General features: G+C 38.5%; 1 protein-coding gene across 3 annotated transcripts in view; it reads right to left on the reverse strand.

Annotated features, from left to right (window-relative positions):
* LOC140738783 (protein PHTF2-like) overlaps positions 1-18,310 on the reverse strand; it is a 94,578-nt gene that overhangs the window by 25,342 nt on the left and 50,926 nt on the right. For all 3 annotated transcript variants that reach the window (XM_073066611.1, XM_073066610.1, XM_073066612.1), the window contains exons 5-12: positions 17,364-17,522; positions 15,459-15,624; positions 13,516-13,674; positions 10,637-10,835; positions 5,857-6,024; positions 5,217-5,429; positions 3,196-3,324; positions 2,612-2,881 (exon numbers count right to left, since the gene is read on the reverse strand). In XM_073066611.1, the coding sequence (XP_072922712.1) occupies positions 2,612-2,881; positions 3,196-3,324; positions 5,217-5,429; positions 5,857-6,024; positions 10,637-10,835; positions 13,516-13,674; positions 15,459-15,624; positions 17,364-17,522 (1,463 nt within the window). The remainder of the gene's footprint in view (positions 1-2,611; positions 2,882-3,195; positions 3,325-5,216; positions 5,430-5,856; positions 6,025-10,636; positions 10,836-13,515; positions 13,675-15,458; positions 15,625-17,363; positions 17,523-18,310) is intronic.

Raw genomic sequence — 18,310 nt, forward strand, 5'->3', positions numbered from 1 at the left:
CCAACAATGAATTTCCTGGCATCCTGCGTAATCACTAGCTCAATTTTGGATGTGTCATGTTCATCACTTTACTCATCTTCATATTTCTCACCTTAGTGTTTTGATACAACACTATTGACAGTTGCATACTCAAATCTTCATTTTTATTGTAACATACAAGATGATTGTCAATATATTCAAATTTTTTGTTGTTCATAATTTGTTGAAGTAGTGTGATTAGTTCATTTTCACTCCTGGCATTTCTGGTATTTCCAAGCCTGAAAGCTCAATGCTGTTTACTCGAAACTGTTATGCAAGTCTCCTGTCCCAATTAAGGGGCAGAGTGTCCCAAATAAACAAAGGGAATCCCGGTTATTTTATTGATCAGTTATGCTGTTTATAGTTGTCTCAAATAAGCGGTTGCCCCAATTAACAAATGGCCCATTTAACTGGAATCCACTGTTTATTTAATTCTACACATTCACTTTTAGGATGAGATCCACAGCCATTTTTATATGTTCTCACAGAATAAAAAAAGATGCACAAGGCACACGCATATTACAAAGGTTAAGGTTACTATCATAACAATTTGATTCACATTTGAACCAAATGCAATAAAGAGTTCAACAGCAAACAGTGAAACTACAGTAATTGTGCGATATCTTTCTATAGAAAGTATTTGAACAAAAGTGGAAGTTATTTCTTTATATAGATACCCATGGAACTTAGATTTTGTAGAAAGCTCACTTAACAAGGACTAGAACCCAGAACCTCTGCATCACAGCAGATAATACACAGAAATTGGAAAACTTCAATAAAGAAGCAAAGGTGAAGCAGAGATCTAATAACGATACTCAAATTATAAATTTTAAAGTATTCCCATGGGTCAAAAGTACTGCTAAGCAAAAACTTAAGATCATTATTAAATATAAACCAAAAGTTAAATGACTTTAGGACATAGAGTGTGGTTCGGGACATTGACAAATGAGAATCCATATAAGCTTTTCAAATATTTATTCACTTAGCATCACTTGAACCATCACTGAACTGTTCACATAACCTATGGACTCACTTTCAAGGACTCCTCATCTCACCTTCTTGATATTTATTGCTTTATTCTTCTGTATTGCAGTTTGTTGCCTTTTGCACATTGGTTGTTTGGCTGTCCTGTTGGGTGAGGTCTTTCATTGATTCTATTCTATTTCTTAGAGTTATTGTGTATGCTCGCAAGAAAATGAATCTCAAGGTTGTATACGGTAACATATATGTACTTTGATAATAAAGTTACTTTGAACTTTAAAGTTTTAAAAACAGGTACAATAAAGTGAGACAAAGTGAATAGCTGCTTTACAGCTGCTGTGTAGGGACAAACAACCTCCTAATGGTCCTATAAATTACTGATTCCCATTGAGAAACAGTCATGTCATCTGCAGAAATTCTAGAGAGAGAGAGAGAGAGGGAGAGGGAGAGGGAGAGGGAGAGGGAGAGGGAGAGGGAGAGGGAGAGGGAGAGGGAGAGGGAGAGGGAGAGGGAGAGGGAGAGGGAGAGGGAGAGGGAGAGGGAGAGGGAGAGGGAGAGGGAGAGGGAGAGGGAGAGGGAGAGGGAGAGAGAGAGAGAGAGAGAGAGAGAGGATGAATATGGGGCCCTGGTGGAGGACTTTGTCAAATGGTACAAGCTGAATCATCTGCAGCTCAACAGCAGTAAGACAAAGGAGATGGTGATGGACGTTAGGAAGACTAAGCCTGCACTGGTCCCTGTTACTGTTGATGGTGAGGACATGGATGTGGTGAGGACGTACAAGTACCTGGGGGTGCGCCTGGATGACAGACTTGAGTGGAGCACCAACACTGTGTACACAGGCTGTGCCCAAGGAGGGCCAAAGTCACTTCTACTTCATGAGGAGACCGAGATCCTTTGGAGTAACGCAGGCCTCTCCTTCACATATTCTACCAGTCTGTTGTAGCCAGTACAATCTTCTACGTAGTGGCGTGCTGGGGCAATGGCACCAATATGCGTGATGCCAACAGGCTCAATACACTGATTAGAAAGGCTGGTTCTGTTATAGGAGTCAAGCTGGACACACTGGATCCTGTGGTAGAACAAGGGACTCTGCGGAAAGTCCTGGCAAATCTGGACAATGTTTCTCACCCTCTGTATGCCACCTTGGCTGAACAGAGGAGCACTTTATAGACACAGACAACTGCACTGCTCCAAAGAGCACTATATGATGTCATTCTTACCCTCGGCCATTCAGCTCTATAATGAGTCAACCTATAGCTGGGGAAGTGATGGTCCCCTCCTGTTAAGACTGTTTAAGGTAACTTATTTTTTATTCTTTCTTCCTCCTCTTCTAATATTTGTATATTTGTATAGCTGTGCACTTGTAATGCTACTGAGACACTGTAATTTCCTTTGGGATCAATAAAGTATCGATCTATCCATAACAGCTGTCACTTCTCTCTGGGCTCAGATTCACTTTCTTTCCCCCCATTTCTCACCAAGCACAGTAAAATACGATCAGAATAACTTAATCAAAACTGATGCTCTAATATATTTGAGCAACTGGGAAATACAAGCTAATTCAAGCAAGAATCATAATGATAAGAAAAGAAGTTGAAATTACTCTGCTTACCTGTTTATATGTTCTCTCAGCTACACACAACATAAAGAAAAAGATCCACATGAGGCACACACGCACCACAAAGCTTAAGGCGACCATGATAACAGTTTGATTTACATTTGAACCAAATGCAATAAAAAAGAGTTCAGTAGCAGAGAGTGATGCTAGTTGCTCGATATCCTTCTGCTGAAAGAGTCTGAACAAAACTGGAGTGATGGCAAGAACCAGAGAAACAACGTTTCCAAAGAGCTGGTAACCAATTCCTTGCTTATAGCTGTTAACCTGCAAACGTTTAAACAATATTGTTATAAATAAACAAACTATGGAATCATTCACTGTGAATCATACAAAATCAGGATGATAAAAAAGATTTTAAGCTCACTTGAGCATCAGTACCAATTACACAATAAAATTCCTACACTTCTGATAAATGTTAACCAAAGCCATGCATTCTTCTCATTTTCTGTTATTTCAATTTTCTAGCAAGCGCAATCAAAGCTATTTATTACATAAATTATATTTCATTTACAATTATTACATAATACTGGCAATACAGTTCAAAGGATTTTTTCTCCTGCTTAAAGTCACGTACTCACTCTTTTCATGATCATGCCACTGATTTCCATCACAGACATATCCGCTTTCTTGCATTCGTTGCATTCCCAGACAATTGCACTTACTCTTTCCAAGCTTATACTGGAACTATGAAGCCATGGCAAATGATTCTGGATAAAGGATAGATGCTAGTAAAGCAACATACATTTTCAAAACATTAAGTTGTTTTTGATTAAACATCACTTATTCCCTTCCAACACCTTGGACCTCAAACACCCTTAGCCATATGTCAAGTTTCAGAGGGCTGGGGGGATAGATAATGTTCCATTGTTCAAGAAAGGCTCTAAAAATAAGCCAGGGAATTATAGGCCTGTGAACCCGACGTCTGTTGTGCATAAATTATTAGAATGTATTCTAAAGGACAGGGCCCCATTAGGGATAGTCAACATGCTTGTAGCTGGTTGTGTCTAACCAATTTTATAAAGTTTCTTTGAGAAAGTTGATGAAGGAAACCAGAGTAGGACTTACACAGGGAATGGTAGGGCACTGAGCTATGCAGTACAACAAAGGGACCTAAAAATACAGATCTGTAATTCCTTCAAAGTGGCATTACAGGTAGAAAAGGTTGTAAAGAGAGCTTTTGGCATATTGGCCTTCATAAATCAGGGCATTGAGAACAAGAGTTGGTATGTTGAAGTTGTACAAGATGTTGGTGAGGCAGCATTTAGAGTATTGTGTGCAGTAAGGCAGGCATGGAGCATAGCTATTAGCATAAATACTAGTATAGTGCCAGCATCCCTGATTCAATCCCCGCCACTGTCTGTAAGGAGCTTGTTTATTCTCCCCATGACCGTGTGGGTTTTCTCTTGGTGCTTCGGTTTCCTACGTTCAAAAGATGTACACGTTAGTAGGTTAATTGGTCACATTGGTGTAAATGAGCAGCACAGAGCCATTTGTCTACCTACAGGAAAGATATCGATAAGATTGAAACAATGCAGAGAAAATTTACAAGGATGTTGCCAGGACTTGAGGATTTGAGTTCTGAAGTTCAGACTTTATTCCCTGGACCTCAGGAGAATAAAGGGAATTCTAATAGATGTATGTAAAATTATGAGGGGTATAGATAGGGTAAATACATGCAAGCTTTTCAAATCAAATCCAGTGATCATAACAGCAAAACTCTGTTTAACTAGATGAAGTATAGCAGAGAATACAGAAGGTATGAATGTCACAGTCTGCTCTTCAAATCATGGGACTTCAATATTCTTCAAATACACATACATTCAAATCTTGTATTCAACTAAACTGTTAATCCAAAAATAAAATAATGCAGATGTTAAACATCTGAAAGAAACACTAATTGCTTTTTATTTAAAGATACAGCGTGGAACAGGCCCTTCTGGCCCAAGGAGCCACACCACCCAGCAACCCACGTGTTTAACCCTAGCCTAATCACAGCACAATTTACAATGACCAATTAACCTACTAACCGGTACATCTTTGAAATGTGAAGAACGTACGAACTCCTTACAGGTAACATCAGAATTGAACTCCAAACTCTGACGCCTTGAGCTGTAACAGTGTGGCAGTAACCACTACGCTACCCTGGTGCTCTGGAGACACTCAACAGTTCAGACATTAGAGAATGAAAATTCAACATATTTGTCTCTCCACAGATGCTTCCTGACCTGCTGAGTATGTTTAGAATTTCTGGTTTTATTTCTCAGATTATTCAGCACCACCTCTACGTTTTTCAGGAATGTGATGAATAACTTGTTCAGTCAACTGTTATGGAAGTACTTCATAAATATAGAACAAATTATACACTCAGATTGCTTTGGAAGTTTTAGTTTTGATAGTGCAGGTAGCCTATAGAAGCCAGCTTTTATGATGAGCATGAGAAACTGGAATCAAGATTAATGATCTAAACTGAAAGAATTGTCAGGTTGCAATTTTGTAAGTGCAGACTTTAGAACGATTCTTTGGTTAATCTAAACAATTCAATCAATTAAAAATATGTAACACTATTTCTTTTCAAAAAGGAAAAAGTGCTGAAACAAACCAGGTGAAATGGATCATCGCGGTATTCCTTTTTCCCAGAGGAATTCAAGTGGGCATTATCTCCTTCAGTCTCACTGGTGCAGGAAGTACGGCATTCCGCACACTGCAGTAGGTCTTCCCATAAAACATCTTCAGTTTCTGATTCATGCCGTGTGCTTTCTGAATCTTGTCGTGAACTTCGTGAACTGCAACTTGTGGCAGATTTAACAGTCTCCTAGAAAAAGGTCAAATTTTGATCTGAAGTCATACGTATCATGCCATTTAATACAAGCATCAAAATCATTCAACAGCTCTTAACTCTGCCAGCAACAGCTCTTAATGGAGGTTTGACATTCAAGTGAATATAAAAATCTATATCAGAAATGTATAAGAAATGCCCTTGGCACACACTATCTAAAGAACTAAAATAATGCATTTACCACTGAAGCCAATTTAAAATAATAAAATGCCATCTGCCTGCCATTCGCAGACAATTCTAGTGGTAGATGTTTTCACAGTAAAAGAAACCCTGATGAGTTTCAGGTTCAAATAGGTTTTGACAACAATGCCATTGTTGCTTACTGTACTTGAACCATGGTATAATAACAAAACTTCAGGGCTCCACAGGTTTTAAGAGTATTTAAAAAACTCTAGATTCTAACCTCAGCAATGTAGTGTCTTTTGTATTGGTGAGATTTTCTGTTCCGTAACACACAGTCACTTGAAATTCGTTCACCACTGCGACGCTGTGGGAATGATTGGAATCCACCTTCTCCATCTTCATCACTTGAAACATCATCTGATACATTTACAGCTGCTTTAACTGCTTCCTGTTTAAAAATGAAATGAATAAAACCAGATCAATAAAAAAAAGTCTTGGCAGAGTTCATCATTTGCATAATTGTAAGTATTATGCATTGAGTTTCATCATGATCTAAGTATCTCTTCATTTTTAGAGAAAGAACTGTTGAAGTAAACATCTTTCAAAATAAGTTACACAATACAGGGTTCATACACAACAGATTTCCTACAAGAGGTCCCTGATCACTTCTATCACTAATCCCTGCCCGCCACATCTCCTTGACCAGTCTACTTTTCTCTGACTGAGACATAACGACCTTACATCCCACCAAATCATTCTTGACACTCCATTAAGGTCTCCTAGTATAACAATTATCTCTGTAGCCTCAAAAACAGTATACCATGAACAAGCAGAAGATCATCAGAAATGGAATGCATACCTAAACTCCAATGCTCCAATTCTAAAGTCAAATCTTAACCAACTTCAAATCTATCTTTATTAGAAAAACCCCTAAACTGCTTTTTTGCTGCAAACGCAACATGTAACCCCAACATATTCTCATAAAAATCACTCCACTGATCATCATTCTTGGAAATGTAAGAGAAAATTTTACAAAATTGTTTGGTTAAAACTGAATGCAAATTAAGCAAGCAATATTGGAAAGTTTAGATGTTCTTATTGCCATTGGGATTCCTCCAACCCTCTAACTATAACAGATCCTGCCCTAGCTGTTACACGTAAACGTTTATTGTATTTCTTTATGACGTCCTTTTTATCTCTCCATTTAACCATCACATTCCAGACCTATGACATAGAAAGGCCAATGAAGTCCTGGAACCATTCAACAAGGACCTAGTTTCCCAAATAAATTCCACCATGGATGATCCCAAGCCTGGCTGCAAATCAAGGAGGGCTGGGCATGGGGCTAGCAACCCCAACTGGCAAAATCCCAGAGCTATAGAAACGCCATCAGAAGCTCCAAAGACCTCATCCCTGGGTGAGGAAGGATCTTTGCCTAGAAGGTGTATGAAGTTGTGTGGTGAAAGCCACAGGTCCATGGAGACTGACCCAGTACAGAGGGCTCTGGCAAGTTGCTGTTGGTCGAGTAGGGGTGATGGGCTTAATTAACTAATTTTCTGAGGATCCTAGTTGGCCTCAGAAACACATCTACATAAGACCCAATTCAAAACTCTTTAATCCTTGAGGGACCATTTAAGGGCTACTATGTGAACTTGTTACCTTTTCTGGTGATTTAGCTGAAAACTCATCAAACACATCATAGGTATTAAAGGCAGGAGATTTGGGAGGCCCACGTCTTTGCAATGGCCTTTCCAGGAACTTGGGCCAGGATTAGAAGCTGCAGTCTGATCTCACTGGAACTTCAAATCAAGGAGGTGAATCCGCCTCATTCCTGATTGTTCTGCTCAAGTTAGTGGTCTCCTACTCTGCTGTCATCACTTCCACTGGAGAGCCAAGAGCTGCATCACTTAACATCAGATTCCCGGCCTAAGATCTGCTCTACAAGTCACATTATCTTTAAAGCTTGTCCAGGTAGATTTACATGGTGTAACAGGGGTGGAGACAGAAGACCAGAAGACCCAATAGTGGAAGGCTTATGTTTGACCTTGTTGGAGATGCTCATTGGCTATTTTTGTGTAACATAAAATTTTATTTATCGATCAGCAGCCCGGTTTTGACCCAAACTTTCAACATCTCATCCACACCCACACACCCCCCAACAGATACTGCTCAACTTGTCGAGTTCCTACACCACACAGGTGTTTTTCCAAATCTGCAGTCTCTTGTATCATCAGCTTACGCCTGATCTTGATGCTTGCTGGCAGGCATTCGCAATTTCATTTTCTAAGTTATGCAAATAGTTTGAACATCATCTAATCACCATCAAACATCACACCCTTTCTGATTTTATGGTAGGTCACTGATAAAGCAACTGATGATCACTCAAGCCAAGCCACTACCCTTAGGAAAATCTGCAAGCCCAGCAGCTAAGATAAGAGTTGTCCAATAACCACAACTGTCTTCAATAATCATTATCTCTAACCAAATTAGACATATCCTACTTTCTGTAGATAAAACATACTTAAGCAATTTTCTACATTGCTGGAAAGATGCCAGTAATTTAACTGTGTTGTAGTACTTAGCTGAAGATATAACTAGTGTTTATGTTGGAGCTTTTGACGAAGTCCCACATTATAGGCTGGTCCAGAAAGTCAGGGACAAAGGATCCTTGGTGCCTTTGGAAAAGAGATCCAAAATTGGCTTGATGATAGATAGTGGATAAGTGTTTATTATGACTGAAAGTCTGCAGCTCGTGTACCACAGGGATCATTGCTGGGACCTTTGCTATTTGTAATCTCTAAATAACATGGTGAGAATGTAGGAGGTCTGATCAGCATGTCTGCAAATGACAGAAAATTGGTGGGTTTTGTAGAATGCGAAAGGTTGCCTAAGGATGTAGCGAGACACAGAATAGCTGGAAAATTGGATGGAATAGAGGCAGTGGAAATTTAATCCAGTCAAGAATGAGGTTTGGGAAGTCAAATTCTGGTAGGATAATATACAGTGTAGATGGCAGGAACCTTAACAACACTGAGTAAAGAGAAACCTTGGGGTGCAGGTCCATATCTCCCTGAAAATGGTGAGACAAGTAGTGAAGAAAGCATGTGGTATGCCTGCCTTCATAGTCTGAAACACTGAGTATAAGAGTTGGAAAGTCATACTGCATACAAATTATACAAAACATTTGTCAGATGGACACTTCAAGTATTACATACAGTTCATGACTCAACACAATAGAAAGGATGAGATAGTAATAGAGAGAGTGCAGAAGAGATTCACTGGAATGTTGCCTGGAATAGCTGTCTGTGACATGGGAAGCTGACCATAGAAATAGACTCCTGATTAATATTATTTTAATCAATATAATTCCCTTTTCTGTACTGCATTTAACATTTGGAGATCCTTACTGCTAGAGATAAAGGTACACATGATGTACAATTTTACACTACAATCAGAAATAATTCCTAGTAGGGCAGTGATAATGCTTTGTTCAAATTTAGCAAGTGCTAATCAATAATTTAGCCCATATCTACAGACTGCAGACTGCCTGCTAAATCCACTCTTACCTTGAATATATCCTCCTGGACTGAACTTTCTCACCAAAGCCTGCTCGGACCTGATTAGCAAAAACATGTCCCTTACTCATACATAGCAAACCTCATCTAGAAATGCTTTGTCAGCTGACTAAGACATGCTATTCACCCTACTGGCAACAATGAGTTTGAATCATAGTAATATTTACAATCATTTAAAAAAAGAATCAAACCTATTAATAAATAAGGAAAACAAAACAGAACACATATGAATTAAGTCCATTAAATCAAAATGTGCAACAAGCAAATTCCTTTTCTTGCCTCTAGCAGTCATTCCCCAGCATTCAAATCCACAGGCTTGCTTCAAAGCCAACCTGGCACTAATTCAGCAGGCAAATTTCACAGCATGAGCAATGAGAAATTATGGAAATATGCACTGCATCAGGAATTCAGTATCAATCTCAACTGTCCAGTTGCCAGCACAAGCAGTGTGGACATTCAGGACTTTTGCATTTGCTTATACTTGCCTGAATTTGCAAACAAAAAACATAACTGTTGACAGGTCTATGCAGTGCTGCCATCTTTAAGTAAATGATTTGTAACAAAGGTGGAGCAACTCTGAGGGGCCGAAGGGTACAAAGTTGCCCCCTCCTTTTTGAGAATCGCAAGATCACTATTATTTCGGGTCTGAGACCCAGGAAATGAGAGAGATACACATCATGAGAGAGGGAGACGCAGAATACACAAGGTTTGGAATGTCTCCTGACCTAAGCGGAACGGAACCACTGATTACTGCTTATTGTCTCTTGGAGAAGGAATTGTGTATTGAGTACTGTGCTATTCATTGAAACCCCTCAGGGGACAACCAGAGTGGTCTGGTTGAGGGATTGCAACATCCCAACCTGATTGACATCTGAGACCCCGTGAGTGAGGATAAAAGACGGGTCTCGGGAACACCCCTTAGACACACCAGCAGAAACGCTAGAAATCCCGTGACAGCGTTTAGAGCGAAAGCCGGTGGGGGCTCGTGTGCGTCCTCCCTTGCCTGGGTGGTGGGCTCATCACAGAAGAACGGTTTAGCTAAAGGAGAGGTCACAACTGAACAGCCACGACAATGAGACACCTGACGGATCGAAATCATAAAGGAAGGTTGGCAAAACCCGTAGCGGTAAATGTTCCCATTCTCTCTCTCTCTCTCTCCAACAATTGCAACACAGTGACAACCACAAGACGGCAGCTTGTGTGAACTGCAGTGAACTTTATATTTCCATTGGACAATACATTATCCCCTAGACAACGATAGAGCTTATTTCTTATTGATTATTATTATACCCGCACTTTTAGGTTTAGTATTGACGACGTATATTATCTGTATATTTACATTGATATTATTTTTGTGTATTTTCACTAATAAATACTATTAAAAATAGTATCATCAGACTCCAACGGACGTCTCTATCTTTGCTGGTAAGTCACCCAGTTACGGGGTTCGTAACAGATTTAACCAGTCTAATTCAAGGTACCTACTTTAAGACTTAGAGGAGTATGTGAATTTCTTCCTGCTCCTATAGACAAGTTGTACTCTTCAGATCCAATTACTTCACAGTGAGCATCATGAGGTAATCTTCCATCTTCACGGTTTTTGTTACCCACTCTTCCATCCAGAGAAACATAGCCATTATCGGTCTCTGTTGATTTGTCAATTGATTGCTTGATCTTTTTTGACCTGAAAAGGTAGAAGTAAACTTAATGCTTCATAATTAAAATTGGACTTTGGTTGGCTGTGTTATTAATGCAAAGAAAAGCATTTCTTCCTTATTGGGTTAAAGTGCAACCAAAAAAACAAGATAGTTAGATTTCATTGGACAGCTTGATAGGTAGGAATAGAAATTTATTACAAAATAAACAAAGCACTGAAGAACTCAGCAGATTAAACAGCTTCTATATAACAAGTATGTTGACATTTTGGGTCAAGACCATGCACAAGGACTGAGAGGGAAAAGGAAAATTTGCTAGAGTGCAGAGAAGATTTACTAGGATGTTGCCAGGTCTTCAGGAGTTTATTTACAGGGAAAGATTGAACAGGTTAGGACTTTATTCCTTGGAGTGTAGAAGAATGAGGGGGGATTTGATAGAGGTTTACAAAATTATGAGGGGTATAGACAGAGTAAATGCGAGTAGGCTCTTTCCACTTAGATTAGGAGAGATAAATATGAGAGGACATGGCTTTAGGGTGAAAGGGGAAAGGTTTAGGGGGAACTTCTTCACTCAAAGAATGGTGGGAGTGTGGAACGAGCTGCCATCTGACGTGGTAAATGCGGGCTCACTCTGAAGTTTTAAGAATAAATTCGACAGATACATGGATGGGAGAGGTCTGGAGGGTTATGGACTGAGTGCAGGTCAATGGGACTAGCGGAATAAATTTTCAGCAGACTAGATGGGCCGAATAGCCTGTTTTCTGTTCTGTAGTTCTATGGTTCTAGTAGGTAGCAGTTTGAAGAGAAGAGGGTGAGGGGGAACAAGAGGATTGAGGTTGGCAGATGACAGACAGAATGGGCAGATGGAAGCAGGTGAGAGAGGGATGGGAAGGTGAAGAAACAGGGTGGACAGACGAGTCTGTGTAGGTAGAGAACACAGGGGTATATATTTGATGGAACTGAAAAAAATTAGGTTCATATCATTGGGTTGTCAGAATGAGATGTCATTCTTCCAATTTGTAGTTAGTCCAATTTGTAGCTTTCTATAGCAATACAAAAGGACTGGTCTGTGTTGGAGTGTGAAGGAAGAGGTGAAAAGGCATGCAAATTGAAGCTGAAGATCATCAATGCAGCCAGAGCACAGGCACTCTGCAAAACAGTTGCCTAGTCTAAGCTTGGTTTCACCAGTGTAGACAGCTCACATCATGCTCACCAAATGCAGTTGACAAGGTTGGGAGAGGCACAGATGAGCCTCTGCCTCAGTAGGAATGGTTGTTTAGCTCCCCATGTTGCACTAATGGAGAAGCAACTGGAGTTACACCACCTGTGGTTGCATAGAAAAACAAGGAAGGACAGAGAGGGATGAGCAGATCAGGGAGTCATGAAGAGTGGTTCCTGTGGAAAGCAGAGAGGAAGCAGGAGAGGAACATGTGACTGGTGGTGGGATCACATCAGAGCTGACAGAAATAGCACAGAATGATATGATGTGTGTGAAGGCTGGAGGGATGGAAGAAGAATAAGGAAACAGTTGCTGAGGTGGTGGGAGGCGGTGAGAACAGAAGAGTGGGAAATGTTAGAGTTAATGGACCCCTCCACTTCCTGCTGCTGCTGACCAACATTTAACATTTTAGTAACAAGTTCTTCCCCTTTGCCATCAGATTTGCCATCTCAATGATCCATGAATTCATGAACCATTACCTCACTACTCCTTTGCAGTATTTATTATTGTAACTTAAAATAATCTGTTATGCCTGCTGCCACAAAAAAACAAAATTTCATGACTTATGTCGGTGATAGCAAACCTGATTCTGCTTCTAAAAGTAGGTGGCGTGACAGAGAAAGTGATGAAAATGATGATACAAAAACGATGATAGGTGTGGAGGACAGCAATAAAATTTAAAAGGCGTAAAAATGACAAATAAAATTTAATGCTGAGATGCAGTTGAGGCGTAATATGAAAAGGGAACATACAATAACTGGGGAATATTGAATTGTTTGGGGGAAACTGAGAAATGTGAATATACAAATCCTTGAGAAGTAGCAGGAAAGGTCAATAAGGTCATAGAAGAAAACACCACAAAAACAGACTCCTTGCCCCATCACAGCCAGGCAAGTCATTAAGTACCTAACTGCATTGATACCATTTCCCAAGTACCAACCTGTCACCTTCTACTCTTTGGGATTTCAAGTATTCATCTACCAACTCCTTAATGTCCCGTTTCCATCATCCCATCAAACAATTTCATGTTTCACTCTATTGGATAAAATAATTCTTTCTTAAACTCCTTCTAAATACTTGAACATATGTCTTTTAGTAACAACTCTGCTATGAGGAAAAGCTTCTCGCAATCTATCTCCTTGATGATTTTTAATATCTCACATCAGATTGTTCCTCAGCATATCCAATCTCTCTTTATAGCCAAAATATCTCAACCCAAACAACATGCTGGTGAAATTCCTTGAACCCTGACCAGTGCATTCTTCTTCTAGCATGACCATCATCAGAAGTATGCATTGTTGCAAACAATCCCCACATTTGTAGTTCATACAAGTTGATTTGCATCCCACTAATATTTGGAGCCAAATGACGAGAGAAAGAAATGGTAATGAAACAAGAAGAACATTATCAAAGCTTTGAGGCACATGAATATTTAACTAAACACAAATGCAATAAATGACCAAGACACAGAGAAGAATTTTAACACACACCCTGGAAAAGACAGAGCATTCCAAATGCTTCGGAAAATTTCACCAACATTATAACTGGTCCCTGTGCCAAACTGGTGGTGCACCTCCTGTGTATTATCTGTAGTGCTAGAGCCCTCTCCTTCTCGGTGTACTTCGAGATGAGCTGCTTTCCTCAACTTCCTGTACAAGAAAGATTAAAAATACTGTTTTATAGTTAATTCAGTCACAATGGTGTTGCACCCACAAAAATGTCAAAAATCTACAGAATGATTTTCTGGAATTGAACACTCTGGTTTTCAAAGGTGGTTTTCAGCTCACGTTTTGTTTTGCAATTAAAAAAATCAGATATATTAACAGAAAATGCATTTATGTACTGAAATATACAAAATTATTTATATCTGTACAATATTTTTAACAAAGGTCTACAAATGACGACTAAAAATAGATTGTTACTGGCTTTTTGGGATTTAAATAGTTTTTTTTAAAGTAGTACAAATCAGAATTGAATAGATTTGAATTTAATTTGAATTGAGATTAAATTATCTCCCAGTCTGAGGTCCCCACTGCTAGCATTCAGTAACTTATTGCTAAGCAGCTTGTTGGTCTTTGCTCTTTTTAGGTAAGATGGCTTCTGCTCACAAAGTCTATCATGCAACATAGCCAACAAGAGTATTTTTAATTTAACAAAAGTAAGCCAGATTATACTTGTAATTGCTTGGGTGAAATAGAGTAGATCTATTCTACCACCTTGTCATATTCTTAGTTACCCCCTCTCAAGTAGCTAGCTTGAAAGAAATTTCAATAATATAGCCAAATTAGTACAGCTATAAAAGCAAATAACTATACCAAAATAGATTGTTTACACCTGCAAAATAAGCCTTCAGTTTAAAAATAAATTCAGTAAAGACAACTTTTATTTAACTTGGCATGAAATGTCTTTCTATTTAAAAGTACAGTCTCCCTCCTACCACCATATACTTCCTATACAGTTTTTAATCATACATTCATATTATTCATTTAAATAGTCATAAAAATTAATTTTAGATTCTGACCAGAGATTCCTTTGAAAGACTTAAGGTGATATTACCAAACAGTTTTTTTCCACTTTAGTAGCAATAATTGAAAAAATAAAATGGTTCTTTATTGAGTTTCATCTTCACCTCTATTTCTAGTTCCTTACATAGTTTTACAGAAGGATTTTAAGAAGCTGGTTTTAAGCAGCCTTTGATCTATTGGTTGCTTTATTGTTTTTCCGACCTGTGGGGTTAGTGAATTACACAACATAATGTAACATTGTTCATCCCCACCCCCCCACTCTGCTCCACCCAAACCATCACCAATTTCAACTATTACCTGCCTGTGAATGCTTTTAAAAGGTGGTGGCAATTACAAGTTAAAGAAAGAAATGATTACTCAACGTTTTTCCAAAAGGAGAATAACAGGTGTGCAAAGTTATTTTTCAGAAAGAAACTAAGCACTACGAGCTCAATCTCTTTACTTCTAACTTACTACCAATCTCAATCATAAATCCAGATCTTATTTTACCCATTTCAAATTTTTGTCAACCTACTGACGCTTTCTGATTCGGTGCAATAATCTGCAACCAACAACGATAGAAGAGTCATATTACAAAATGAGATTAACTATCTGTATGAAATTTGAGCAAAACATTTCAAGTAACCACCCAGGTGGCATTGCAATCTGTGATGTAATATAGTTTACATTGTTTTAATCTTCACAACACATTGATTAAAACTAATGCATAGGCTAGTAAAATTCTGGCACCAGTGCATGCCACATTCTTTCTGTGCTACTAAATATCATAGTATTTGGCTCATGAGCCCATTTGCTTTTCAGACAAATTAACAATAATCACAGCTTAAATACAACATAAATGTTAACATATCATAAACACAATTTCAATATTTTTGAAGTGAAAAACATGTTCCAAAAATAGAGGCTACCTTCTTCGTTTACCCCCACTACTTGCTGCAGGTTTGGGTGTATGCGTTGACACAATCTGGCAATGTACTGTTCCAAGCAGTAACATCAACCAAATAGACCCAAATACTTCAGTGTATGGTACACTGTGTGTAACTTCAGATGTGCAAAACAACACGATTGCTGTAACTGTAAACAGAAGAATTATACCATTTACTTGTGGAATTTTAAATCGGACAGTTATTCATTTCATCCAAACAAGTGTTTCAAAATAAATTCACCACCTATATGTACATTTTGATACATGGGTATGGCATCCGTATAAAGTAACAATCACATATAAATTTATTTGTTAAAAGAATTCAGTATTGCAAATGAAGTAGGCAATTCAGCCCATTTAGCAACTTTTGCTAGCCGACCTATGTCTTAGCATCACTTTCATACTCTAATGTAGTTAACTCATGAATCAAATTCAGTGGATGCAGCACCAGTGCTTTTTTAAAAGGATGTTTGTATAAGTGTGGGTTGATAAAATTGCCCTTACTGTTAAAGCAAATATAATTCCTGCATATGAAGCTGATGAGAAAAAGGAAACAGTGATTTATCAATACTTTTCCAGGACAAATGAAGTTCCCTCTGTAAAACTGACAGAAGGGTCCAAAATTACGAAATGATCACAAACAAGAGATATCTGCAGATGCTGGAAATTCAAGCAACACACACAAAATGCTGGAAGAACTCTGCAGGCCAGGCAGCATCTATGGAAAAGAGTACAGTTGACATTTCCGGCTGAGACCCTTCGGCAAGTCAAAGTGAACAATAGAAGCTTAACTTTTTTTCTTGATTTCAGGTTCTTTGACATGGAATGGCTTAATAGAGAGCAGATCCTACAAAGTCTCTGAAAGAAAGAGAAAAATGTGCAGAGAAATTGAACTAAATATATTGATCTTTCCTGCAGCTGGCTTGGCAATCTTTTTTTTCATTGAAAGGGTATGGATAGGATAGGCAGTGCTGGCATTCATACTCAGCTGCTATTGCCACAAACTGAGGATGCTGTTAAGAGTTTAACGTGTTAATGAACTAGCAACATAGGTGGGCCAGACTAGGCAAGGACAACAAATTTCCCATAATGAATCTTAGGGTCTTCTTGTAATTTCATGGTTACTATTACTGAGGCTAACTATTTTATTACAAAAGAAACTTTATTGAAGTACTTGAATTTAACCTTCATAGCTTCCATAGAGTGTTATTGGATCAATGACATAGAATTGGCTGCTAGTCCTGTAATTTAACCACAATGTCACCACACCCACAACAGCTCAACACATTGTTTCCATATGTGCAGTGTCATTCACTAACATTCAGACTAGCAGCCTTATAATGTTTAATTTTTTAAAAATCCACACAAAAAAAGAGGTGGGTGCTCTGCAAAATTGTTTTCTAGTACAGACAGAATTACTGATGCAAACACTGTTGCTGCAATACATAGAACACAGCGGTAAAAATACCATGATATAAAAAAGTATCCTTGGAAGATCTTAGTCAGACCTTACTGGATTTACACCATTGAAGGAATCCAAGATTTCAAATATGCTACATTCATATTCATTACAAAATAAAATGAATTATCATTTGAAATGTCTTTAAATTACTTTACAAAAAAAAACTAATTAGCTTTGGAAAACCTTTAGTATTAGATAAATGTTTTATTCCAAAATGAACACAAAACTTTCTGGTTGTGCTGGGCATATCAAAACTACTGCACCACTGATGTTCTCCTCACAGTATGCAAATTATGCACAGTTATAGAGAGATACAGCATGGAAACAGGCCTCAAGCCAAAACCGACCTTCAACCACTCATTTTACACTAATCCTACATTAATCATCTTTTAAATATTCTCCCCACGTTCTCTTCATATGAATCACCTTGAAGGAGGTATAAAATAAGCAGCCAGGAAAAGATGCATTTTGAGGTCACTTGAATCCACCATTTGAAGAAGAATGGAAAGAACACAACTCTCACAATTCCTTTTCTCGTTAATGAGGTCCAGGGACTTTCTGGTTTTGCTTTAGCAAAAGCAGATCCTGCAGGTTCAGAAAAGAAGTTAATGAATAAGCAAATAAATGAAAACCTGCATAGATTCCTCAAAATTAACAAAGCATGCCTGTAACAATTAACTGCATAAGTTTTTAATATATTGAAAATTATGAGAAGGTGCCTTGCAAGTAGCAATGGACTGAGACAATATACTTTTCACCAACTTGTGAGTACCCTCCACTTCTGCAAGCTCCCAAGCAATAATTCTGTAGTGAAAAACAGAAAGTATGCAATAAAATACAAAACAGAATATTCCTAGTATTTTTTGTGAATGGATTCTGTTATTCTGACATAACAGCAAGGGATCACATTGGTCAAGATTTTACAAGACCTTGCCTACCATTCAAAGTTGCTCCCCACTGTCCCCATCTAGCTGCATTCCTCTTATTGCTCTTACTTGGCTGACCATCCCCATCTGGAAGTGGGACACAGCAAGGATTCAGCCGAAGTCATCCAAGGCATTCCCATTCAAAGAGCACCTCAAAGGTTTATGAACAGAAGACACAACACTGGGACAGCTTAACGCTATATCTTCAGTTTAAAGATTTAGGTTTCTGATATGAAAAGATGTAATTTAAAACCTATTACTGATGGAAGTGAAAAAATTAAAAGTAAGAAGCTGTTAAGAAAAAAGATAAAAACAGAAATTACTTTTCTTTCTTCTGACATTAAGGACAGCTGTCCCAAATGAAGTGAAGGGGAAATGCCAATCCCATGCCTGGCATGACAGGTGTAGGATTACAAAAGGGATTTCCCCCACATAACAGAGAGAAGT

Source organism: Hemitrygon akajei, chromosome 14 (genome assembly GCF_048418815.1).
Source record: "Hemitrygon akajei chromosome 14, sHemAka1.3, whole genome shotgun sequence".
Lineage (NCBI taxonomy): Eukaryota > Metazoa > Chordata > Chondrichthyes > Myliobatiformes > Dasyatidae > Hemitrygon > Hemitrygon akajei.